Source organism: Ambystoma mexicanum, chromosome 6p (genome assembly GCF_040938575.1).
Source record: "Ambystoma mexicanum isolate Mex_15411 chromosome 6p, UKY_AmexF1_1, whole genome shotgun sequence".
NCBI lineage: Eukaryota > Metazoa > Chordata > Amphibia > Caudata > Ambystomatidae > Ambystoma > Ambystoma mexicanum.
In genome coordinates, this window is record NC_090935.1 from 1,179,322,955 (window position 1) to 1,179,350,638 (window position 27,684).

General features: G+C 44.0%; 1 protein-coding gene across 1 annotated transcript in view; it reads left to right on the plus strand.

The window, feature by feature from the left end:
* LOC138510290 (annexin A1-like) overlaps window positions 1–27,684 on the plus strand; it is a 307,467-nt gene that overhangs the window by 268,462 nt on the left and 11,321 nt on the right. Inside the window, exon 12 of the mRNA XM_069625822.1 lies at window positions 25,943–26,065. Coding sequence (XP_069481923.1) covers window positions 25,943–26,065 — 123 coding nt within the window. The remainder of the gene's footprint in view (window positions 1–25,942; window positions 26,066–27,684) is intronic.

Below are 27,684 nucleotides of genomic sequence, written 5' to 3' on the forward strand. Positions count from 1 at the left end.
AGGAACGCAGAGTCGACCACTGGATGAAGTAACCGAAGAAGAAACTGGAAGCGAAGCTTGCTGCACCTTCCTGGACCGTTGGTTTGCCCGGTGAAGCCCTACTGCAGTGCTGGAGCTCTGACTTTCTAATTGACTAGAGAAGCCCAGAAAGGGCGACCTCTCCCCTTGGGTTGGTGGGACCAATCAACCCCAAGACAAACTTGCCTGGAACCCGCCTCTCTCTCTGCTGGCTGTACTTCTTTGCTGCCGCAGGAACGGAGTGCCAGGGCACAGGAAAACCACAATGAGTGCATCGCCTTTAAGCCAGACCCGAGCTCCATGAAGATCCTAAGGACTCCCTCGCAGCAGGACTATCCAAGCCTGAGCCACCTGAACAGAGTGCTGGACGCCAGAAGCAAGGTGATGGTGTCCAAGAACCCCCGGTGGTGCGATTGGTGAGTAGATGAAACCGCAAAGTGCCGCTGGTCTGGAGTGTGCCCATTGCTGTCGCCGGCATTCAAACCGTAGTGCAGGAGTCCCCAGACGTCCTCTCTTGTCCCCACGACTGAGGCCCAGGAAGAACAGTATCTGCAGGACTACAACAGGAACTGATGCCAGCTGGATCCCTTTCTTCAGACGCAAGGTACTGTGGAACTAGTGGTACTTACCTATTGTGTGTGGCTTGCTCTCACTGGAGACTTGCATCTACTGCCCTTTGAAGAGTTGTTTGAAGCTTTGGCCTTTCACAAGTCATACAGCTTGTGGCCCAACATTGATTTTTTTATTTTACAACAAAACTCTTTAATATTAAGCAAGACTTTTGTGCTATCTTCAAGAAGTGCCTCAGCTTCCCTAGACTGTGCTGAATTGACATTGGATGTCCTGGCTCCCTGCAGACTCTTCTTACCCTCTGACTTTGTGTTGATTTGTCCCTCCAAAAAGTTATACATAAGTTACTTGTATAGCTGGGAAAGGATTAACTATATTTCATTTGGGGATGGAAAAGTGCTTACCTGGTTTGAGAAACGTGTTCACCTTTGTTTCCTAACCTATTCCTTTTTCTACAACCTCAGTATTATATTAAGTGTATAAGTGATATATCAATGTCCATGGTGTCCTAGCAATTTAAGTCACCTCAGGTTGTAGGAAGTATGTGTGACATCCCAAAAGGGTATCTAAACTGGAAACTGAAGGAGTGTAATTTTCATATTGCCCTTTCTAAAGAAAGCTTATTTTAAAACTGACTGTTAAATTAATAAACAATAAATCAGGAATCCTTGAGTTTGTGTTATTTGAATACCTGTCACTGTGAATCTATATGTTGCAACTCTACAGTTCACATTCACCCCTGTTGAGATAAGCCTGGCTGCTCAGTCACTCTACCAACTTGTGTACTACAGGTCTACAACAAAGGTTGGGTTACCTATTGCCAAAAGGACAAGGCTGGTGTAGTCTCCCACAGGGTTAATACATACAGTCTTGTCTAACACTGGTGGCAGGCGGTGGGATACAGTGTAAAGGTGTTACATTGAGTATTTTGCTTTGCTTGTGTTCAGCTAAACCCCCACAAGGCTAAGCTCCATCAGAAAGTAAAAAGCAATTGTAACATGCCAAATATGGATAACTTAAGTCAGGAAGCCCTGAGCATTCTTAGTGTAGATCAGCTGAATGATATGTGAAGAGTCAGGAGTCTTACTGTAAAAGGAAAGAAAAATGATTTGCCTGCAAGGTTGTTGAATCACCAAAGTTTGGGTTGTAGGCCTGAAACACCTACTAACCCAAGAAATGTGGACAATTATGAGGATGACAGTCCAAAGTCTATCTCCAATCTGGAAGAGGAGTCAGGAGAGGGAGGGGAGTCTTGGGGGTTAGAAACCCCTCATTGCCACAGCCTGCCCTTGTGCCTCAACCCATGTCCACTGGGACCCAACAAGGTCCAACATCGAGCCCAGAATGTGTTTCTCTTGAAATGATGAGTCGGAAGCCAAAAGATGAGATGCTCAAAGAGAAGCCAAACATCAAGACATGAGAATCGGGGAAATTTAGTATGCACTGGATATGAAAAGATTGTCTATTGAATCTGCTTCCCTCCCAGGGTCCTCTAGGTCTTCCAGGCCCAAGAGGCCTCGACTGCCCAAAGAAGCAGTAAATATGTTTGATGTGAAACTTGATATTTTGGATCGATTGGATGCTTTTGAGCATAATGATAGGATTCAGAGCCTCACAGGAATCGGCTGTTTCCCTGGCTTTTGCCTAGGGTCCCCTAGGATGCAAGTGATGCTATAAGGGAATTGAGTGAGCTTGAAAGAGAAGAGTATGACAATGTAAAGCTGGCCTTAATAGCCAGATTTGGGAAGACTCCTCCCCAGTACCTTAAGAGGTTTAGGACCCTCAAAGACTGATGGTATCCCTTGTACTACCTGGGTGTGCGAATGTTTGAAAAACTTAGATGGTTGGTGTTAGGCAAGATTGTATGAGGTACCCTTTGGGTGCACTACAACAGCCCTGACCTCCTCGTAATAGGAAAAAAAAGAAATATGTGGATGCACTCCAAATTTATACAGTGAGAGGTCAAAAATAAATTAAATTTTAAAGTTTTTCAAGGTGCAGGGGAGGAAAAGTGGATCTGGCACAGGTCCACTACTACACATTTGTAAAGAGAAGAAGGTCCCAAATTCTGGAGCCCGCCCGTCCCCTGCACACTCTTGATAGTCCGTTAATGAAACGGTTCAATAATTATTCATATCAAAGTGTTATTCAATAAGCATATTTTGAACATATGGCCTTCAAAACATTATCTTCATTAAAAAAAAAGACAATTATTTATTTGATTTCTTTCACATTAGTTTCATGGATGCAGAAGATCAACACAAAGGAACAAAGGATTTTGTAGGTAAATAAACATTTAAAATGGCTGACGCGTTTCGAGAATCCATTCTCTTCTTCAAGAGCCAAATTTAGAACTGAAAAGCAAAAATAATTTTGTTTAACAATCATCCCTAAGAATAGTTCTATACTTTGTCCAGTGTATCAGAAAGATTAACAGTACACAGTAACCAGCCCTACCTATATACACCTAAAAAGATGTCATTGTGAATGGCAAAATCAATTCAACATTTACGTGGTAAGTGTTCAAGAAAGACTTAAATGCTGAATTGAGTTTGCCACCAGCATATTTATGTGGAAAGCATTCTTGGGAGACTCGGGTATGTTAGTGGCTAATGAAAAGCTGCTACTGCTATGTCACATGAAGTGTGTAGTGATCCCAAAATGTCTCTCTCCAGTGGTTTAAAGAGTGATTACTAGTAAGTAAAGAGATAAAGAGTGACCCGTGGAGTTACACCGGTGTCATTTATGAAACAGTCTCACCTCTGGTCATGCTTGATAGTTTGAGCAAGAGCATAAAGTGAAGTACCTTAATTCTTCTCGGTATATGTTCCTTCTCTTAGTAAGAAGTGTAAATCCCTGCATAACATTTCAGGCAATAGATGAAAACATTTTCTGTCCTCACTCTACGTGTTCCTGTAAAGTTCAAAGAGTCAAATTAGATTTTTGATAATCTATATATCACACCCAAGTATGCCCATCTAGGCGATCTATTCGTGTGTAAAAATGGAAGACCTCTTCTATTCATAAACTCGCCCTTCTGTGAGGATTAGTCTTGTGACTAATAGTCAGTGCCCGTATATCCAGTATGTCTGGAAAAATATCGTCATTCCCAATGCAGTATGTACGTTGAAGGGGTCCCTTAATGCTGGTGTCCGGTGTGTCTTGAAAAAAGTTGTGCTCCCCTGTAAAGATCAAGGCATATAACCTTATTAGAATAGGAATCGCGGGTGGGAGCTTGTGTTAAGGCGCATATTAGGAGTGGGGGATATGTCAGTGCAAGAGCATTCCTACCTCGAACACCGCAAGCTTGGCGTGTAGGTCTCTCGGAACGCACTGAGATGCGCGAGGTACTGACATCGATCGCCCGGTGTGGCAGAAGATGCTGTCCGCGCTCTGTGTCAGGCTGTCTTCAGAGCGAAGCGTGGCGGTCGCCTAGGTAACCGAGAATGCTCAGAAAGGGTCTATCAGAAAAGACCTCCATGTGTATGACAGCAGAATGGTGGAAATAAAAAATGGGCTTATCAGGAAGTCCCTATGGGGAGGATCATTGAGAGTGCAGGGCGCCATGTTAGAATGGTAAGTATCTCTAAGGAAGTCAATCAGGTTGTCGGATGGATTAGTCAACCTAGACTATTCTCTAACTAGTGTAGGTAATGAATTCTAAGCGTGTGTTCCTGTGGGAGGTAATTGGAAAATAAGTAACAAAATGGAACATACTAGACGCACATAAATCGCGTCTGTATAAAGTGTACAAGTCCACGGCTATTGCCGGGTCACTGTGGACATTGATTTATCACTGTGGTAATAGGAACCCAACCGTGGTATAAGTCTGTACTACACAGGTTGGTAGGCTTATCTCAAGAGGGGTCAATGTGAGCTGTAGGGGAGTTACAGATTCACAGTGACAAGTATCCAAATAAACGCTTACACACAAGGTTTCTTGAGTTAACAATTATTAATTTGTTACTTAACGTAAGCCTTCTTCAGAAGGGAGCAATATCGAGCAAAACACAAATACACTTCAAAAATACACACTCTAGGTTTTCTAAATTAGCAAATACCCATTTGGGATGGCTCACAGACACTACCTACACGCTCAGGTGACTTCAAGTGTTAGGGTGCTGCGGGCATGAATAGATCAGTGTTTGCATTTAGAATATTCTTTAGAGAAGTGTCAAAGAAAAGAGGGAACAGAATAAAACAAGTATCCACAGTTATTCTTTAGCAGGTAAGCACTTTCAGTAACCCCAATGCAAAGTCAGTTAACCCTTTCCTGGAAGGAAGGCAACACACATAAACAGAGGAGAAAAGAGTCATTCAGGGAGCCAGGCCAGCCAATGGTAAGTTAGCAAAAGTCAAGGTAAACTGACGCACTTCTTGGAGGTAAGTAGAACGTCGTTCACAATATTTTAAAAGGTCTTTGTAGGATAGAAGAAATCAAAGCAGGGCCACAAGCTGATTAGGCTTGTGAGGTAAAGAAGCTGGTAGCAACTCTTCAAATGCAACCAAGGCAAGTCTCCAATGAGGACAAGGGTTACACAACAAGAGGTAAGTTATCTTAGACTGTTCTCTTAGACTGTACAGTACCCTTAGATTGAAGAAAAGGGGCAGCAGATGACTTCTGTTCCTGTGCAGCTCTGCAGATCCTTCTGTTTCTGGGCCTCAGTCATGGGGACAAGAGGGAGGACGTCTGAGCACTCCTGCAATGGGATGGTCACCGCTCGCAACCAGCAATCTTCAACCAAGTGGCACTTTGGTGTTTCAGCTCCTCGCATCCACGAAAAATAGCACCACTGTGGTTCCTGGCTGTCGAGATGGGCTTTCCTTGCATCTGGGATCCCGCAATCTAAGGGGGGCTCAGGCTCGGTCAGTCCCACTTCTTGCGAGTCTGGAGGATCTTCTTGGAGCTCTTGGCCAGCTTAAAAGCAACTCGCATGTACTGATGTTCCTCTCCCTGGCTATTCGGTTCCAGCAGCAACTGTAGTGGAAATACAACCAGCTTCGAGGGAATGTCCAGGTGGCTTACTTTGGATTTGATTGGTTCCACCAACTCAAAGGGAGAAGTCGTCCTTGCAGGGGCTTTTGTCGATACGAATTTGGAGTTTCAGCACAGCAGCAGGGCTTCACCAGGCAAACCAACGGTCCAGGAGTTGCAGCAGGCGTCTCTTCCAAGTTCTTCTTTGAATTCCTTCGTCCAGTGGTCGACTCTGCCTTCCAAGTCAAAAAGCCTCTCGTTTTATGCAAGTTTCTCCCATTCATTCCAGCCTAGCTGTCAATCACACAGCAGGGTTGCTGTCCTTGCAGGACAGCCAGCCGGCCAATCACCTTTGGGTGCATTCCTGGAACCAATGGGGCTAAGCACAGGGGGCTTCAGGAACTTCTGTCACTTACTGCCAGACATACTGGAGCCAGAGGTGGGCTTAACGCGTGAATCCCGCCAAAGGCAAAACTAACAGAGACCAAACCTAGTTTGGCGCGCAGAGTAAAACTCAAGAAGGACCTTTCAACAAGAAATGGTGAAAAAAGAAAGGCCATTTTGGCAATATGTGCACCCATGGGTGCCTTACTGCAGCTGCGAACGCAGACCGCAGTAAAAACACACAATGGTAGTAAAATGTAAACCACTGCCACCAGCCATTAATTGTAGAAAGGGTAACATAAAAATGTTACATGAGAAACCCGACAAAATGGGATACTAAGTAACCCCTCTAGGACCCTATTGTAATATAGTTTGTGTTGGGTCTAGAATGTTACAACATGTAAGTAAAGTCAATTTCACTTCACTGCTCTTGAAAACAGTAGTTTATTCAAGAGAAGGTATTTAAAACTTTGGGAAATCTCAGACTTCCCTGTGTCACTGCACTGAAGGTGCTGTGTGACACAATGCACAGATGATGCCTATGGAGTTTGTCAGACTCCAAAGTCAAAATAAACACAGAGAATAAATCCCATTACAATTACATGTGAGATAAAAAGTCCTAAAGTCCAGCAAAAAAGTTGGGGGTCTCTAAGGTAGAAGGGGAATAAGCATGTTTATGAGAATGCTCCCTAACAATTGAAGAAGTCAATTATTTAGTGGACTTAGGCAATCCCAAGGAGGCGCTGAGGGTCTATCACACTAACCGACTAAAGGCATATATTTCCAGACCAGAACTAGGAGCTTTGCTTTTAGCATCTTATCAAGGAGGAGAGTGAACCTCTACCTGACCTCCTCACGGGACAACCTTTAGATGCAAAGATTGAAGGAGTAAATCTCTCTCCTGATCTGACTCTGCAACAGGGGGAGTGCAAAGCTCTGTTAAATCAGTGTGCCTCCCTGTTTTCACTAACACCAGGCTTGACCCCTTGGGGCCAGCATTATAGTCTCACTGGTGACTGTCTTCTTGACAAAAGCAGGTGTTACAGGATGTTGGGCCATGTTAGATCCCACATAAAGGAAGAGCTCAATAAGATGCTTGATCTTGGGGTAATAGAGCCATCTACAAGTCCATGGGCTAGTCCTGTTGTACTAGTGCCAAAGGCAGGACCCAAGGAGTTGAGATTCTGTGTGAACTATAGAGCTCTTAATGCAGACTGATGCCCATCCTTTACTTAATACAGATGAGCTGGTGGACAAACTTAGTCCCACCAAGTTCCTCAGTACATTTGTCCTAACATCAGGCTATTTGCAAATAGCTGACAGACCATGCCAAGGAGAACTGCATTTGCCCCCCAGGGAGCCTCTACCAGTTTAAGGTTATGCCTTTTGGACTCATAAATGCACCTCCTACATTCCAGAGGATGGCGAATCAAGTTATGAATGGGATGGTGGACTTCTGCATGGCTTACTTGGATGACATAGCAGTGTTCAGCCCCACTTGGGAAGTGCATCTTCACCATCTTGGATATGTTTTGCAGGCTCTTCTGACCATAAAGGCTAGTAAATGTCAAATTGTTCGGAGCAAAGTGGTCTACCTTGGATATGATGTAGGAGGTGAAATAAGGCCATTGCATAGCAAAGTACAATCTGTACAAGACTGGGCCACCCCTACTACTCTCACTTGGGTTTGAGCCTTTCTAGGTCTCACTGGTTACTATAGGAACCATTGAGAACTATGGGACCATAGCTTCTCCCTTGAATGTGATCTGCTCACCCAAATTCCCCAAGAAGGTCGGGTGGAATGAGGAGTGCACTAAGGCATTAAAGCCCTTTGTCAAGCTCCAATCTTGAGAGCTCCTGACTACAACAAATCCTGTATTGTACAGACTGATGCTTCTAATACAGGAATAGGTTCAGTTTTGAGTCAGCTGGATTAGAAAGGCAGGGAACACCCTATCTGCTACATCAGTAGGAAACTGAAGGAACGTAAAACAAGGTGGGCAACTATTGAACGTGAGTGTTTTGCCATTGTGTGGTGTGGATCTACTTTAGTAATTCAAACAGACCAACAGCCCTTGATGGTTAATGCAAATGAAAGGGGAGAATCCTAAATTAAGGTGGTCAATCCGCCTTCAGGGGTTTGATTTCACCATAGAACACAGGTCAGGGTGTAATCGCCAAAATGCTGATTGTCTCAAGAAAGTATGACCGACTGGATTCGGAGATTCACCCAGGAGTGGATTAAAACCTCCTGTCCTTTAGTCTGGGGGGGACAAGTGTAAGGGAGAATTCTCATTTCTGTTCTATTTCCCTTCTACCTTAGAGACCCGCAGCTCTTTTGCTGGACTTTAGGTCTTTTAATCTTAATGCTGAGTGAGTCTTTTCCTCACTCATGTAGATTTCATTCAATTTGGACCTTTGGTGTTCCTTTTTGTTTTGGAGCTTGACAAACTCCAAAGGCATCACCTTTTGTATTGTGACAAACTGCACCCTCAGTGCAGTGTCACAGAGAATTCCTTTGGATTTCTCTTAAGGTTTAAATACCTTCTCTTGGATACACGCAGTAAAGTGAAAATGACTTTACTTACCTTTTTCTCTTTGTAGACCCAGCATACACCATCTTATGAGGAGCGGTTTCAGCTACTCGCAATTAGCACCACTGAGGTTCTTGGACACCTTGTCGACTCTCCTTGCTTCTGGGGTCCAGCACTCTTTTGAGGTGGCTCAGGCTTGCGTAGTCGTGCATCGAGGCAGTCCTTGAGCTTGGGTCCTGCTTAACGGCGATGCACTCGTCCTGGTGTCCTTGTCCCATGGCACTCGTTTCCTGCAGCAGCAAAGAAGTACAGCCAGCAGAGGGTTCCCAGGCAAGTTCGTCTTGGGGTTGATTGGTCCCACCAACCCAAGGGGAGAAGTCATCCTTTCCGGGCTTCTCTAGTCTATTTGAAATTTGGAGCTTCAACACTGCAGCAGGGCTTCACTGGGCAAACCAACGGTCCAGGAGGGTGAAGCAAGCTTCTCTTCCAGTTTCTTCTTCGGTTCCTTAGTCTCCTTGGTTACATGCAGAGTCATCCACTGGACAAAGTACAGGGAGTTTCGGGAGCCACGCTGAAGCCAGAGGCAGGCTTCACCAGTGAATCCTGCCAAAGACAAAATGAACAGAGACCAAACCTGGTTTGGCGTGCTGAGTAAAACCCAAGAAGGACCTCACAAACAAGAAATGTCAAAAAAGACTGTCAATTTTGACAAAATGGGCACCCATGGGTGCAATACTGCAGCTGAGGTTCCAGCCTGTGGTAAAAACGCACAAAGGTAAGGAAAATAAACCACTGCCACCAGCCATTTAAAGTAGTGAGGGTAACATAAAATTGTTACATGAGAAAGTAAACAAAGGGGTTACTAAGTAACCCTGCAGCACTCCTTAAGCAACATATTTCTGCAACCAGACACTCAATAAATTGGCTTAACATTAAACATAGAATTTACCTGAAAACACTTTCCCTCACCCATAAGTGCCTTTCCCATCAAGCCCCTACTTACCTTTCCAACACTATCACTCGTTATTCCACTTCTCGTCCTACTAGAACAGCCCACTCGCACTGTCTCCATTCCACGATTCAAGCAACAACGTGCAGGTGGAGCCAGCTTCCCAGTCCTCGAGGCTAAGGAATGGAATGCACTCCCAGTATCCTTAAGAGAGGAACCCTCATTTCTCCTATTCCGGAAAAAGGCTAAAGCCTGGCTCGACAAGCTAGAAGAGCTAGACCTTAATGGGGTTGTATAAATAGCCAAGCTAATTGGAAACAATCACTACCTGTTGTATATATGTAAACCTGACCAGTTGTAATGTTGACCAATGTATATTTGTAAATACGTGTATCTTTCTTCTATGCTAATTTTTACTGTACTCCAGATCTGTGTTATTCTCTGTAACTTGTATGAATAGCGCCCAGATGCCTTTGGGCTTGGCTGCGTTCTACAAATAGATAAAACTAAACTCCACATAAGATGGTGTTTGCTGGGTAAAGTCGGTTTCACTTTACTGCTCTTGGAAACAGTAGTTTATCCAAGAGAAGGTATTTAAACCTGAAGAGAAATCCAAGGGACTTCTCTGTGACACTGCACCGAGGGTGCTGTGTGTCACAATGCAAAAGGTGATGCCCATGGAGTTGGTCAGACTCCAAAACCAATAGAAACAGAGTCCAAATGCGACAAATATAAATGAGAGTAAGAAAAAGGTCTCCCTCACTCCAGGATGGACAATCCAAAAGTCCCAAGTCCAGCAAAAGAGCTGGGGGTCTCTAAGGTAGAAGGGAATTAGCATAGAAATGAGATTTCTCCCTAACCAACCACCCACCAAGATAAAGACAAATGTGCTGTTCCTCCTGCATCTTGCTGGAAGAGGTTGAAGCACTGCTGATAAAGTACGCCATAGAAATTGTCCCAGCAAACCAGGTAAATAGGGTTATCTATTCAATGTACTTCCTTGTGCCAAAGAAAGACATGACAATGCACCCGTCCTACACCTGCGCCCTGCGACAGTTAGGCAAGATTGTATGCAGTACCCTGTGGGTGCACTACAACAACCCTGACCTCCTGGCAATAGGAACCCAACCTTTCGTATAGGTCTGTACTACACAGGTTGGTAGCGTGTTGAGCAGCCAGGCTTATCTCGAGGGGTCAATGTGAGCTGTAGGAGTTAAAGATTCATAGTGACAAGTATTCAAATAAACTCTTACACAGAAGGGTTTTTGATTAAACCACCATTAATTTATTTAACAGTCAGTTTGTGTAAGCCTTCTTCAGAAGGGGCAATAAGATGGTAACACACAAATGGACTCCAAAAAACACTCTTCATGACTCTAAATCTAACCCTAAATCAGCAATACCCATTTGGGATGGCATACAGACACTTCCTACACCCTCAGGTGACTTAAATAGCTAGGACACTGTGGACATTAATGTATCACTGTTGCATTTAAAGTAATACTTAGGAGCACGTCAAAGGGAAAAGGTTATTGGAACAAAACGAGATTTCACAATTCTGAAACAGGTAAGCACTTTTGGTTACGCCCAGTGCAAAGTAATTTAATCCCTTCCTAGAAGGAGGGCTAAATACATAATTGGAGGGAAGAAGAGTTATTCAGGGAGCCAGGCCAAAGTCAATTGGAGAAATGTCTAGGTGAGCTGAAGCAATTCTTGCAGGTAGGTAAACGCTTTGCACAATGTTTTAGAAGTCTTTGTAGAAAAGAATAAATCAAAGTAGGGCCACAAGCTGATTAGGCTTGTGAGGTACAGAAACTGATAGCAACTCTACAGAAGCAACCAAGACAAGTCGCCAATAAGAACAAGTGAGGTTACACAACAAGGGATACGTTCTCTTAGACTGTACAGTACCTTGGGTTAGAAGAATAGGTTCCAGTTGGCTTGCGTTCCTGTGCAGCTCTGCACCTCCTGTGTTCCTGGGCCTCAGTCGTGGAGACAAGAGGGATGATGTCTGCAGGATTCCTGCACTGAAACGGGACGGTCAGCGACTAAAAAGGACCAACTTCTTTTCAGCAGGACTTCACGGTTTCAGCTCCTCATGTCTCCGCAAATAGCACCACTGCAGACTCTTGGCTGTTGAGATGGGCTTTCCTTGCATCTTGGGTCCATCACTCTGAGGTAGTTCAAGCTTGGTCAGCCCTGCTTCCTGAGAGTCTGGAGGATCTTCCTGGAGCTCTTGGCCAACTTAAATGCAACACACCCAAACTGATGTTCCTCTCGCTGGCTCTACGGTTCCAGCAGCAACTGCAGTGGAAATTCAACCAGCTTCGAGAGGATGTCCAGGTGGCTTACTTTATTGGTCCCACCAACTCAAGGGGAGAAGTTGTCCTTTGCAGGGCTTCTCTAGTCGAGGCAAATTTGGAGCTTCAACACTGCTGCAGGGCTTCACCGGGCAAACCAACGGTCCAGGAATTGCAGAAAGCGTCTCTTCCAATTTCTTCTTCAGATTCCTTTGTTCAGTGGTCGACTCTGCCTTCCTTGCAAAAACCTCGCCTTTTTATACAAGTCTCTCCCGCACACCTAGTTGTCACTCACACAGCAGGGTGGCTTTCGTCAAAGGACAGCCAGCCAATCACATTTGGGTACATTGCTGTAACCAAGGAGAATAAGCACAGGGAGTTTTGGGCACCTACCTCGCTTCCTGCCCTGCCAGACATAGTGGAGCCAGAGGCGGGCTTCAGCAGTGAACCCCGCCAAAGACAAAACGAGCAAAGGGACCAAACCTGGTTTGACACGCAGAGAAATCTCAAGTGGGACCTTTACAACAATAAATGGAAAGAAATTAAGACCATGGCCATTTTGACAAAATGGGCACCCATGGGTGCAATACTGCAGCTGAGGATTCAGCCTGTGGTAAAAACGCACAATGGTAGGAAAAAGTAAACCACTGCCACCAGGCATTAATTGAGGACAGGGTAACACAAACATGTTATATGTGAAAGTAGACAGAGGGGATACTAAGTAACCCCTCCCACACTCTATGTAAGATGGTGTGTGCTTGCTCTCCAGTTACAAAAGGTAAGTAAAGTCAATTTCAATTCATTGCTCTTGGAAATAGTAGTTTATCCAAGAGAAGGTATATAAAGCTTTGGGAAATCCAAGAGGCTTCCCTGTGCCACTGCAATGAAGGTGCTGTGTATCACAGTGTAAAAAGATGATGCCTATGGAGTTTGTCAGACTCCAAAAGCAGACGAAACAGTGTTCAAATCAAAGAAAAATATAAGAGTGGGAAAAAGGTCTCACTCTCTCCAGGATAAATATTTAAGTCCTAAAGTCCAGCAAAAAGAGTTGGGGGGGGGGGGGGGGGGGTCTCTAAGGTAGAAGGGAATTAACACATTTCTGAGAATTATCCATAACACTGGTTCATGTACTACTGCAAGTGAAGGAAGTAAATGTTTTTCAAAGCTTAAATCTTTAACGTAACAGAGAGAAGGGGGCGGTGCCTAGTTCACAAATATACCAGCCAGCAGTGGTGGACGGTGAGTTTTTTTTTGGAGGGTGTACATATATGCCACAAGTATGTTATTGCGACTGAGTATAGCGAGGGAGCCCAATAAAGAAAAAGCTTTGGGGGTGGGGCTGATGGATTCTATTCCCTCCCCAGAATAAATATTTTGAATAATGGGTTAAAATGATGCATTACACTGCACACGTTCTGGGTAAAAGGCCAGCAATGTGGGTTAAATGCCAACAATCTGTCTTGTAGGGTAAATCATGAAAAAAGTCCAATAGATGCAAGTCACCAAAAGTGCACAGGACATTTCCCAATGCATTATCATGCCGGTCTCTGCAATATATGCCAGTATAAAAAAACATTTGTATGCTGGATGTGCCCATACATTTCCATGCTGACTCCACCAACATATGCTAGTATTCCCATATAAGACCATACTTAGGTTTGCTTTAAGACTTTATTCTATAGTATCATTACTGGCACTGGGCACAAAACTGTCTCTGCCAATATATGCCAGTACTCCTATGCAAGTACATACTCCTGTTGGTTTGGCCATTAAAAGTGACCTGTCAAAATATGAAAACCTGTCCAAACTGGTTTCAATGTAAGCCAGTCTAGACCCATAAGAACACTTAGATCATAAGTCATGCTACAGTGAAGAATATACAGTCTGCTGCACCAAAACATCAGTCTAGCGAAGCAACACTACTAATCATGCTTGCTTTTTTAAAGATGCGGAGTAATAAATGTCATGCCACAGTAAGCAATGGCTAGACTGACTACACCAAAATGCCAGTCTGGCCAGGGAATGGCACACATGAACTTGCCTTTGACCAAAAATACCAGTAAAATGTGCAAAGTCAAAGGGTATGGCAAAAATACTCTGGTGATCCCCAGTCTCCCCGGGCTCTATACACACATGTATCCCCTTTTACCCACTGGACACTCACCCATACATCTCCTCTCGCTTTCACTCACAATGGATTCACCACACGGGTACACACCAAACCCCACCCAGAACATTCAAACACACTACCACATGTATGCTCATACCCACCAGTCACTCACACCTTCTTACATGCACTCATTGGATTCTCTACACAGGCACACACCCACCCAGAACATTCAAAAACACACATTCATACTCATTCACCCACCAGTCACTAACACACACTTTCTCTTACATCCACTCATTGCATTCTCTACACAGGCACGCACCCTTCCACTCATTGCATTCTCTACACAGGTACACACCCACCCAGAACATTCACATACATCTGACACGCACTACACACATCATATTACAACAAAAAGTCTTAACTTTTTCTTGCAGCTTTGGTTCGTCCTTCCAGCTCCCCTCGGCTCTGAGGAACCAGGAAGCTGCAAGAGCTTCCTGGTTCCTGTATGTGAGCTGCAAGGAAGCCGAGAGAGAAGGGGTTGGAGCTGCCACATGTCTCAGTCAGCTCCAACCCCTACTGAGTGCCTCCCCGGCCCAGCCTTCACCATGATGGGTCAGGACTGGGCCAGGGACCAACCACACTTGGTGTGGCAGGGCCCACGCACCACAGGAGAGCCCGCTACACTAAGATCACCCATTTTATTTTTGCAAAAGAAAAAACAATGTTTGTAACTTACTTTTTTCCTTTTTAAAGTTGGTCGTAAGAAGCCCCAAGGGGTTGCAGTTGTGACCCCCTGGCAGCCCTCAAATGAAAGCCCTGAGACCACCATTAACGAAAAAGGTTTAAATCCAGCAACACCTATTGTGTCAATAAATGCAAATCATCTGCTCAATCAAACCAGTCACACCATCAAAAACTCATTCACAATCAATAATAAAATTACACAAACACATACTTAATGTAAGACTTCATGAGCCCATTTCTTTTGGTCCAGAAGTCGGGGTTCCCAAACAATTTATAAGACTCTGTAGTTGACCAGTCCCAACCGGTTTCGACATATAGATCCAAAACGTCTTCCATCAGGGGAATAAACACACACAATCTATAAGGGCACATAGTCCATTGCACACATAGTAAAAAGCACCATTTACAAAAAACATACCTAACAATTAGTGGTATGAATTTAAAGTAAAAGCCATGTGGGGAAACTGAAGTGGTTGCCTTCCCACAGTCGCCAGTGTACTATTGCAAGGGAAGGGGGTGTCCCCAAGGAAAGAAAGAACAAGCCAAATGTCTGTCGCCACAAAGAGATGGGTCAACCCCTGAGTGTACAAAGAAAAAGGGTTGTGACTATCATGGCAATAGTCTATAATTGTTTACTTATTGTCAGACAGTTGTCCAAGGCAAATGGATGGGGGCGAAGGAAGGAGGCATGAGGAGGTGCACCAGCATCCATCTGACAAGCGTTGTCCTTGGTCGCTGGGCCAACAAACACATGGGGGGGGGGGGGTAAATCAATGTAGCAAATCTGGCAAAAGCAGAGTCAAGGTGTCCCGGACTGTAATGGAGGCAAAAGGGAAATTGGAATAGCTACAGATCCCACCAAGAGATGGAACACTGTGGTGACTTGCAGCGGAAAGTAACCAATATCAGGGCGTTGTCGCCGAAGACAAACATGTGTAATGGAAGATTTTCAACACAACCATGGGGAAAGTAGAAGTGGAGGAAAAGGTCATTTTCACATTGGTGGCGGCAACAGTGAAGTTCTGGCCGCTGTCCACGCTTGAAGAAAGGGAGATAAAAGATTAGCGTGCGCTTTAAAAATTGTTCCAGAACCCAATATTGGGCACACTGAAGGGCTGGTCAGAATCAAATGGGCGCAGTAAGCCTAGCTGCAACCAGTGAAAGTTCATTCATGGGGATCGGCTCCGAACAGTGATGCCGTTGTTGCTTTCATTGTACAATCTAGAGCTACACCAGTTAAGCCTGTCGCATGATGTAGAAGTAGTTGAAATGCATGTCATGTGACCTATTCTCTACTGGAAGTATAGTGAGAATCCAGGTGGCCATCTTGGAGTGGAGGATTCCTCCTATTATTTGCAGTCCATATGACCAGTGTTGGAAAAGGCCCAGTGATGCATGGAATAAGACCCAGAATTGCCATCAATGTGTATAGTCCAGAGGCTCCACCTGTTGAGCTTGTCATAATGTACAGTTGGTAGAGACGTCCATCATGTGACCAAGTCTTGTTTGTTGGAGGTCTAATGGGAATCTGGACAGCCATCATAGAATGGAGGAATCTTCCTAATATTTGTACAACCTGCTAGACAAAAATAGGCTACAACCCCGTAGGCACCGCATTTACAGTTGATTTTTCCCTCCAATGTATTTATTCCTGATTCAATAGATTTTAAATTGAACAACCACAGTTCTTTAAAAGTAAGATTTCAGGAAATGTGTGGCGTTGCCGACACAGAACCAAGTTAATTCATCCTCAGTGTGTCCTAGTTCACTGATGTGCACTGCCAATGGAGTAAGTACATTTTTGGTCCATATTTTAGAACAATGCTCGATAATTCTTAAGTGGACCTGCCGGCCAGGCTTGCCACCCGCCCTTTTCTGTAAACTGCAGGGAGAGTTTGCTGAGGAATGAACGGGAATTCTGAATTAATTGGTGTAGTTGTGGACGCTGAAGGTGTGCCTTGAGCTGCGAACGTTCTGACAAGAAAAGGCTTTGTTATCTGTGGCCAGCAGCATTGCGAGCAGGAGCTCTTGCTGCTCCCTGCTTCCTGGAGGAGGCGGGGCTCATACCGCTCACGTGACTGATCACGTGACCACAGCCGGGTACTAATTGCCGGCCCAACCACCCTCGCGGCGTAAGCCCTGGTGGCAGAAGGGCTGGTGCTGTTAGGCTGTTCGGCGTGTGCGGCTGCCGGATGCCAGTAGTTCCACTACCTTTGTGCGACTAGAGATATCCTGAGAGGAGAAAAGGCTTGAACTTGCCGGCTGCGGTAAGAAGTTACATCGTGCCACGTCTGACTCGGACAACACGGCCACCCACCTCTATATATACGCTGGTAAGTGGAAGCGGGAGCTGGTGTGTATGTCCTTGCTGTGGACGTGTCCTAATCTTCTACTGACAACACAGAAACCATTTTTTTTGTAAAGGCTAACATTCGCTCTTAAATAGTATTGCAGTAAACTTCAAACAGGCTCCCACAATGCGAGAAACACGTGCCCAGCGCAAATTAGAATCTACGTCGACCATGGAGCCGCCGCAGTACATAAATGATCAGCAGAAAGACGCTAGTGCAGCAGGATCAAATATGGAGCGGCCCGCTGAGCTAATAAACACTGTCACCCACCCAGCTGAGGTACTACCACTAAATATTACAGTACCATCGCCCACACCATCTAGAGGTTCACCTCATATGGAACAAATAAGTGGTAATTTGCACTGTGCAATACTGAAACCACCTAATTGCCTTGCCCGAGTCATGGATCGGGAGATCTGCCCTCAGACACTGCCCTCTACTGTGTTATCAGTGGACGTACAGGAGCAGGAAACTTGGCTGCCTGAGGAGCTGCATGCAATAAATGACATGAGCGACAGTGGTGGGGCTACCCTTGCTGAAGAGATAAATAAAGAAGGATCCTACCTTAGATACCATGTTGCCAGGGCAGGGGGGCCTACCGCTGTGGACGCGGTAGGTGGAGGGTCCCATCCAAGGATTATGGAGCAGACAAGCTCCCCTGCTGAAGCAACTACGGAAACAACTTTAGTGGTTTTGACGGACGATGCTCACAAATTGCCATGTAAACACAGTGTACTTGCTGGTGACTGGGCCAAGCATCAGATATCCATGGATGGTGCGACTTCATATCTGAACTTGTCCACTAATCAATCGCCCAATCCCACTGGAAATCCAATGTCCCCACAGCCTAGGTTCTATAGTGCTGTAGATACAGCACCCTTCATTGGCAATACCAACCATCCGGCAGAGGATACCAGCGATGACGTTTTCAAGGGTAAAAATGGCTCAGAGTCAAGTGGGGAAGATGTTGTGTTAATAAAGAGTGTGACACCATCACGAGTGGGAAGAGTGGTTAGCCAAGATCAAAATCAAGAGTCAACTAATCAAGATCGCCCTACCCCCTTCATTGACCTGAAACCCGGATCGGAAAGAAGAAATTCCTTGGAAGTAGTTAACAAACTTTTAAACGCCCTCACACGCCTTAATGCGGAAAGAGCTTCTAAAAAATTAGCAAATTGTGGAGTGTCTATGTCGGAGTGTGAAAACATTGGTCCGGGTGTTGATGAAGCACCAACGATACCACAGCCCATACTACAATCACGAGAAGAAAGCTCCGGATTGAAACGTAGGAGGCTAATCGAGAGCATATCACCTAGCGTCAGCTGCTCACAGAACAAAAAACTGAAAATGGTAACTATTCCACTAAACCTCTCTTCACCACTCTCAAAAACTAACACAACACAGCCAGAACCAATTAAACCCTTAGCCGCTACTGTTTCCTCAACAGACGATGACTCTACTGACTCATCGATAATGGAACGCCCATACCCAAAGATTAGAAGACCTGTGAATCGTGATAGGATACATCCACGATCTATTAATAACGTGTTAGAAGAGAGGGACACTGCTCACCATGCCAAAGATTTACAAGCAACTATAATTTCATCCATGACATTATCAATGGCTCCATTTATCAAAATGTATGAAAATCTTAACGAGAATATAAAAGAGCTTTCATCAGTGGTTGCTACAATAAATAACAAGTTGCTTAGCATGGAAAACAAAAACTTCCACTGTAAAGAAGTGCTTCATGAAATCCATCGAAAAACCGACTGGGCCATAGAAACCCTTGTTGAACATGCTAAAAATGCAAGTTTAGATAAAAGATTGTTGGCCGAAGTCGCAAAAGAGGCATTGGGGATTTTTCAACAACAGAAAAAAAAAAAACGACCAGCAAACGGACGGGACTGGTTGTCCAGCTAATGGCCGGTTACCTAAAACAGCTAACCCAACAAATGTAGAACGCCTCACTGAACAAGCCTGTGTTAATGCTACACGGAACACTCAAAAACACCTTACCGGCCCAGCACAAGACGCTACCTTAAGCTCACCGTCACAAATGGAAAATGCACTGAACCGTTTGTGCCCTGTTGACAGCGAGGTACGCTTATTACAAACACTGAACAATTCTGGTGGTGTACCAGCATCGGTGGCTGCTGCAAATAGCACACTTGCAGTTGACTGCCACCCTGTGAACGTGCCTTTAAAAGAACTAAACAAGGTCAGCAGTGGTTTCGCAAACGCTATTAAGGAGTCCCAAGCGGCCTCGAATTTGGCTCATTTAAATCCGCAAGTGCCATCGACTTCAACACTACCAGCCATTAGGGAAGCAACAAGCACCCAAATGCCAGCTACGCCCCTCAATGGGGAGGCTATTGCCATGCCCGAATTATATAGCATTTTCAAAGGCCCATTGGACACACAAAAGAACACTGTAAGCAGTGCACAGCCTAAGAGCGGCTTGACTAAAAAAAGTAAAAATCAGCCTCAAAGGAAAGCCAAACGCAATGCTGACTCAAGAAAATTCCTGCGTCATCTTAAAACAGTTAACGTAACGGTTAACGGACCCTTCCATGGGGTCGAAAATGCTGGAACAAAGGAAGGAGTACACGTAGTACCAGCTGGCCCAATCCTCTTAGAAGAATCTATAAGTAACAGCAGTGATGGCACCGATCCCCTAATAAACCTTTCAACATATAATGATGAAGAATTGGTAGAGAAGGAATCTGCCGCGCCACACCCCTCGAGTGTGCTCGATGCACCTATCATGACGCAATCTGTGATTGCTCCAGAGGGATCTATTGCGCTGGCGATCCAGGATGACACAAAAGCATGTGATACGGTGACACTGGCCGTAACAAAGGATCAAATTACAGCGAGCTCCTTGACTCTTCCACACAGAAAGTGCAAACTTCTCCAACCTCTATCCTCGCTACAAAATGCGAAGAATCACTTGGAACCTATATTTACGACACTAGAGGCCAAACGAAGATTAATAGTTGCCAAGTCGCAAATCAAAGGCCGGGTGCCAAATCCACAAGAGGACTGGGAGGTGTTGCATGACACTGTTAATGCGCAAGATCAAAACAGAGAAATCTTCTCTGTGAATAATGGTCATCCGATACCGCACAGAAATAGACAAACTTCATGCCTTAAGACAGGAATCGATCTAAAGACGCAAACAATGAGGCAGAGTTACAAAAATGTGTACACGCCAAAAGTCGACAACAAGGAAAGGAACTCACAAGCACACACAACTCAAATGCCACACCGACTCCTCTTGGAACGAATTGAAACATCTGACGATTTAATTTTAAATCGACATAATGTGTTGTGGCTGTGCCATTTAATTCCAAGTTTAAGAGCAATCGAATCCACGGATCTAAAAATCGTTGAATTTTTCGACGAGAAAAAAAATGATGCTGTGATTTTACACCTAGAGTCTAAACTCATAGTAGAAGCCCTGTTGGACGCCGGCCCCGTATTAATATCACTGGGGTTTGACATAGCGAAAATCAAAGAAGACAGACAGTCTGGTTCATCCGAAGACAAGACAGATTTGCAAACAGTTGCGGCGACAAACCATCCTCTGACTGAAGAAACAGAAATAAACCGGGTTGTAACCAAAGCTGGCAAGGCGCCGTTGGGTTCGCATCAGGTATCTTACATAAAGGATCCGATAAGAATAACGATTAACGGAATGACAAGCCCTCAGCGCACAGGGGTTGATACAAAGAACCAGGAATGTTCAAGCAACAGTGATGACGACTGGACATGGTTGGCTGCAACCATAAATAATCAATCGGAGAAGTAACGCCAGGAACCAGAGAACCCTGAAGGATGCACTCTGGGCTCATGGAATACCCGCGGCTTCTTGCACCTCTTTGAAACATTGTGGGCCAGTGGATTGGACATAATATGCTTACAAGAAACTTGGTTAACGCAAACTCCGCTGCTGGAAGGCTTTGAGGTGGCATTTAATCCAGCCATAAAACAGGCAAAAGGCAGACCGATGGCTGGCCTGCTTGTGGCCACAAAAAAAGCATCCGGCCTTCAGATTGTGAACTCTTTTAATCCATCCCCTTTTATCCAGGTTGTTACCATCACTACACACCAAAATGGATGTAAGGCACCTTGTCTGTTTATCATTAACATATATTGGAATCATCTGGCCAAGGACGACTCACTTTTTATTGATCAAATTACAACACTGATCGATGATCTCCTAACAAAGGAGCTGCCACTGGACCTAATTGTATGTGGAGATCTAAATATTATTTGCGCCCAAAACGGAGATAGAACCGAGCTAAAAGATAAGAAGGCGCACAAACATGAAAGAACAGCAGCGCAGTGGTGCTTAGAAATGGAGTTTCGTGGTCTATCAATGCTCAACGGCCACACTATTGGGGACATTCCTGCATGCCCTACTTGGAGAAGACTTGATCAGGCATCAGTACTTGTCTATATATTCGTTTCTGAAAACATCCACAAACGGACAAAAAAAATGGAAGTCATCAAAATGAAGCATAGTGACCACGATATGGTTCAATTCATATTTGAACTGCCTATTCCGTGTAACAAGGAAAATTGGGGCTTTGCGGTTACTGCTGGTTCCAATAGGATTCGTTTAAATTTGTTGGATACAGAAGTTATTGCCATTACACACAATTTCCAACATGGCTCAAAAGCTCTTGAATACCGAGACCTCCTGTGCGACTACGAAGAACAGAAACGTAACACACATCGCAAGGGGTTTCGAGCAAAACACAAATTTGATATGGCTGTTATGCAACGAAAAAGAGCCATGCGACAAGAACTAAGGGCCATAAAAAACACAAGCAGTTTAACTAAAATGGAGTGTAAACGAATGATTAAACAAAGATATCGGAATTGGCACAAATCACATGCCGCAATTCTGGTGCAAAATGACTCTGAAATTATGTTACAGAAAATGTCTGGTAAAAAATCGGCTGAGTACTGGAGATTGATAAACAACAGCTTGGCGCCTCAACATGCACTACAAGCCAACGCAGTCTTGGAAGAAAAGTGGATCGAATTCTACTCGAATCTATATGCTAAAGATCCATCTTCCACAGTCTGGGTATACACAGCGCTAAAGAAATGGGATTTGGTGTTTGAGCGTCTTGACATACTTAATGTAATTAAAAATGTGCATGACTCTAGAGCACCCGGGCCAGATGGCTTAACCAACTTCACACTCAAGAAAAACCCAGAACTATGGACAGACTTCTGTGTAACACTGTTCGAAAGGGTTATTAAGAACTGTTCAACCCCGAAGTCATGGAAAAATGCGGTGGTGGTACCTATCTTTAAAAAAGGGGACCGAACTAATCCTCGAAACTATAGGCCTATAGCGCTACTTGATGTTTTGGGGAAAGTCTATGCAAGCCTTCTACAACAAAAACTCCTTAAATGGGCCATATCCTCAAAACACGTAGATCCCAGACAAGCGGGCTTTGTAAAAGGAGTAGGATGTGGGTTAAATTTGCTACTGCTAAATCTGCTAAAAATGGATGCATTGAAGTCAAACACAAAAATATACACGGCACTAATAGACCTGTTACAGGCGTTTGACAGCATAGACAGGGAACTGCTGTGGGAAAAACTTAAGAGGTGGAACTGTCCTTCGAGTCTAGTGGATGCAATCCGTGAATTACACACAGGCACTTCTATCAAGATTCGGTTGGATGAGAAAGGCACGTTGTCTGCTGATATTGCTACATATAAGGACGTGAAGCAAGGCTGCCCATTAGCAGCAATTATTTTCAATCTCTTTATCTCAGATATAAAGCAAGCGTTCAACGGTGTAGTTACCTTTCCTCCAAAACTTTATGGAACCCCAATAGAATATTTGGCCTATGCTGATGATCTCATTTTGGTGGACTTAACGCCGATTGGGCTCCAGCGAAAACTCAATTGTCTTGAGCATTATACAACAGAAAACGGCCTTAAAATCAACAAAGAAAAAAGTGAAATTCTGATTTTGGAAAAGCTACAGGGAAACAAAGGTAAAAAAGGAAAATTTTGCTGGCGAATTGCAAATGAGGACCTACAAATCGTAAAGAGCTCGACCTACCTGGGCATGAAAATTAGCGCCAGCAGAAGAGACGAACCGTGGTCCATTGCTGCAAAAAGCAAGTGTCGGCAGCTGGCGTGCCAGGCGCAATTAATTAATAAGAAATTTGGCAAATTTTCGTTAAAACCAGTCATCTTATTTTATGAGCAAAAAGCGGTACCTATACTTATATACGGCGGAGAAAACGCATTTGGTTGCGCAGAGGACTTGTGGAAATCTCTAGAAAACATTTTTTGGTCCCGTGTCTTGCAGCTTCCAAAGGGTACATCAACAACATGCCTACGGTATGAACTAGGGCTCATATCAATCAAAGCAAGAGTTACATGGAACCTCCTAAGTATATATAGAAAAACGATGGTCAAAACTCCGGTGCCGCAATTTGAATTACTACATAAGTCTGACAAAGACAGAATCACTTCCACCTTGTTTGATTGGAATGTCCTCTGCAAGGCTCTACTAGAGGAGTATGGCATTAATCTCTCATTGTTAATAGAGAATCCAGTCATGGCTAAAACGACAATCTGGAGAACTGACTGGATATCAACCTGTGATTTAAGAGCGAACTCAACTCTAATGTGTGAGGTACCGGGGGAAGCAAAAGCCTACGGTCAGCGACACACATATCTAACCTGCTTACCGGATCAATACTCAAGAGCTTTGTATATGAAATTCAGAATGAATTTGTTCTTAACGAAAGAACGTTTGGCTACATGGACAAAGTATGCTAACATTGATCCAGTATGCAGATTCTGTAAAAAGAGCAAAGAATCCATCAAACACTTAGTCATGAGTTGTCTTGCTTTTGAACACCAAAGAGAAAGACAATTTGGAAAACTGATCAACGAGCATCAATTCATGAATACAGAGAATTGGTGGAAGGCACTGTTTGAGGGGAACAACAGAGCAGTTCTATTTGCTCTAATAAATTTCCTTCGAGTGTTGAAAAATATTTTAGATATAGAGAATGAGAAACTGGGTTTACAAAAGTAAGAAAATTGTTACGGAGTAGGAACCTGGCTTATGTGTGTGAAATTAAGAGGTTGTAAATTGTTGAAGGGAACTAGTAATTGAAAGGAGAGACTGGAAGATTGTAATGTGTGTGTTTTTTTAAAGGTTTGAATAAACCAAATAAAAATAAAAAAAAGAACTAAAGGTGAGGTTCCTGAGGCAGAAGGCAAGTGGATCACTTGAACAGAAGATCCGAAGCTGAAGACAATCTGAGATGCCTGCAGACCCTTCCAGTAACTGTGAAGCGACCACTGCTGTGCTGACCCAGTTTTCTTATTGAACGAGGAGCTCTGAAGAGGGCAACTCCTTCTCTGGGGCTAGTGGGACCAGCCAGTGCTAAGACGAACTTCAGATCGAGCCATCCCCCCAACATGCTGTTGTATTGCAGGGCTGTAAACTGCAAAACCAGGGGACCTCTGACCAATTTGCAGTGCAACACCAATGCGTTGTTGAATCCTCCCAAAACTTTGGTGAGCTCCAGTTGAACCTCCAGAGGCATAATCCCACTCATCCAAGTCCTCTCACCAGAGTACAGGACTGCAGAATCGAGGCAGATCGACCAGGCGATAACCATTCACTGTTGGAGCTGATAAAAAGTCACAAAAAACGCAGACAGACATGGGAGACCAAAGAAATCCTTGCTGAGGGTCCTTTCTCATGACTGCTGCTGTGACATCACATTCGGAGACCACCTTGTCACCAGACCAAGGAATCAGAAAACCAGGTTTGTCGCTTCTGCACAGGAAATAATCCAGCTGCATGTTCTTCAACCACCCTAAGGTACTGTGGGGCTCAAGGTAGAACTTACCTCAAGCCAAATAGTCACTCCAGTGTGACTGGAGTGTGATACCAGGTGTTAGGATCTCCTCACATACCTCTTGCCCAGGTGTTTCAGCTTGTGTGCTTTTAGGGTGTGCCTTTCAGGGTCCTTTATACATTGTTATATTTTTTTAAGCATTTTATTTAAGCAACTATAGTATGCTGAGGAACTTTAACTTTTCTGCTGCTGCATAAGATTTTTGCTCTTATCCTACACTGACTTTGAGCGCTTGAATAGTTGGGATTGCACTGCCAAAGCATTAGAAGCCTTGAAAAATGTTGCTTAGAAGTAAATTACTGCTGATGGTGTTCATTCCTACAGAGTTTGTCTAGGTGAATTTAGTAAATGAATTCAATTGTTATTTCTCTAACAAATGAGCGTGCGTGGCACTACTATTTAAACAGTGCAACTGCCATAACTGTCATTTTTGTTGTCATTTTGTTGAAGCAGTCACCTATGAAAAGTATTGTTGCTATTTCCTACGTGTGTTAGTCTAAATAAGTATTTACCTACCTTGCCATGTATGTAAGAGCACATGTATATTTTAATATGACTTTAATATAACTTTCAGTGTGTAAGAGTTTCTTTTGGCTATTTTATTGACTAGGTTCAGTGTACTTGCCTACATCTCACATCCTCTTCATTAGATAAGCCTGGAAGCTCTGCCATTCTACCAATCCTTTGGGTAGTACAGACATATACTAAGAGTTGGGTACCTGTATACCAAATGATAGTTTTATAGAGTCTTAGCTCCTGGTGGACTTTAGGAAACGCCCCCTATCAGAAACATTGACTACTTGAGCTTTGCTCTCATTGCTAGTTCAGCTGTCCCCCTGAAATCCTGGATGGAATGAATCTCCATTGCTCGGATACCCTCTACAGTTCTGTATATCCTGGCTACCTAATGCTAAAGTACACTCTGTCATCACTGGTGCTCTCTTACTTCAGGTACTGAAACTACTTATGAAAATTAAAGACACCATTAGATTAAATAAAAATGTCTGAATATGCGGTCTGAAATGCTTAGAGCACAAGCCTAGAATGAATTTTCTAACAAATATTACTTTAAATCTGAACAGGGCTCTGGAACTAATGACAAAAAATTGATCAGAATCATGGTTTCCCGTTCTGGAATTGACATGAATGAAATCAAGGCGCATTACAAACGGATGTATGGAAAAACCCTCTGCCAGGCTATTTTGGTGAGTATTTTTTTTGTTCTTTAAAAATGTCCATTGTAAATATGACAAATTCTGAAAAATGCTAGACGTGTGAATGAATATTTTGATTGAATTGTATGATGGGGGATCTTCAATTTCATTATATATTCTTCTACCCTCACTGTTAGACAAGATTGTATGCAGTACCCTGTGGGAGTCTGCACCAGCCGTGTCCTCTTGGAAATAGTTAACCCAACCTTTGGTAAAAGTATGTACTACACATGTTGGTAGAGTGACTGAGCAGCCAGGCTTATCTCAAGAAGGGTCAATGTGAGCTGTAGGGTTATCACACTGATTCATAGTGAAAAGTATCCAAATAAACACTTGCTCTCAAGGTTTCTTGATTAAAAAATGATTTATTAAGTTTAACAGTCGGTTGAATAAGCCTTCTTTAGAATGTAGCAAAACAATATGTAACACAATAATATACTTCAAATCTACACACTATCAGTTTAGATAAATCAGTAAATACCCATTTGGGATGACACACAGACACTTCCTACACCCTGAGGTGACTTATATCAATGTCCACAGTGTCCTAGTTATTTATCACTGGCACATTTAGAGCAATACTGAGATTAGTGTCAAAAGGAAAAGATGAGGGAATAAAATAATGGTTAACACCAGGTAAGTACTTTTTGAACCCTCCAATGCAAAGTAAATTAACCCGTTCCCAGCTACACAAGATATCTACTGTGTGACTTTTGTTGAAGGATAGTTAAAGCACAAAGTCAGAGGTAAGAAGAGTCTTTCAGGGAGCCAGCACAGCCAATGTTAGTTGCGAAAGTCTAGGTGAACTGAATAACTTCTTGCAGGTAGGTAAAAAGTCTTGCACAATGTTTTGGAAATATTTGTAGAAATGAAATCACTGTAGGGCCACAAATTGAGAGGCCTGTGAGGGGCAAAGCATCAAGTAACTCTGCAAAGGCAACCAAGACAACACTCAACTGTGAGCTAGCAAGGCTACACAACAAGACATAAGCAACCCCTTAGTTAGTACCTTTTTGGTCTTAAGAAATTGGTTCCTGCTGGCTTGTGTTCCAGTTGTAGGTCTGCAGATCCTGTGTTCCTGGGCCTCAGTTGTGGGGACAAGAGGGAGGATGTCTTGGGACTCCTGCACTACGAATTGAAAGTCAGCGGCAGCATTGGGCAAACTTCAGATCAGCTGCATTTCACGGTTTCAGCTCCTCATGGCTTTCGCAAACTGCACCACTGCGGTTCTTGGATACCTTTATGGACTGTCCTCGCTTCTTGGGTCCAGCACTCTGAGGTGGCTCAGGCTTGGCCAGTTCTGTTTCATGGGAGTTCCTCTCTTGCAATTGGTTCCTGCAACAGCAATGGAAGTACGGCCAGCTCCAAGAGGATGTCCAGACGAGTTCGCTTTGGGGTTTATTGTTCCCACCAACCCAAGGGGAGAAGTCATCTGTTGCAGAGCTTCTCTAGTTGAGGTGAATTCAGAGTTTCAGCACTGCAGCAGGGCTTCACCGGGCAAACCAACGGTCCAGAAGTTGCAGCAAGCATCTCGTTCTTCTTAGGATTCCTTTGTCGAGTGGTCGAATGCCTTTCAAGAAAAAAGGCAAGGCTTTTATGCAGGTTTCTCC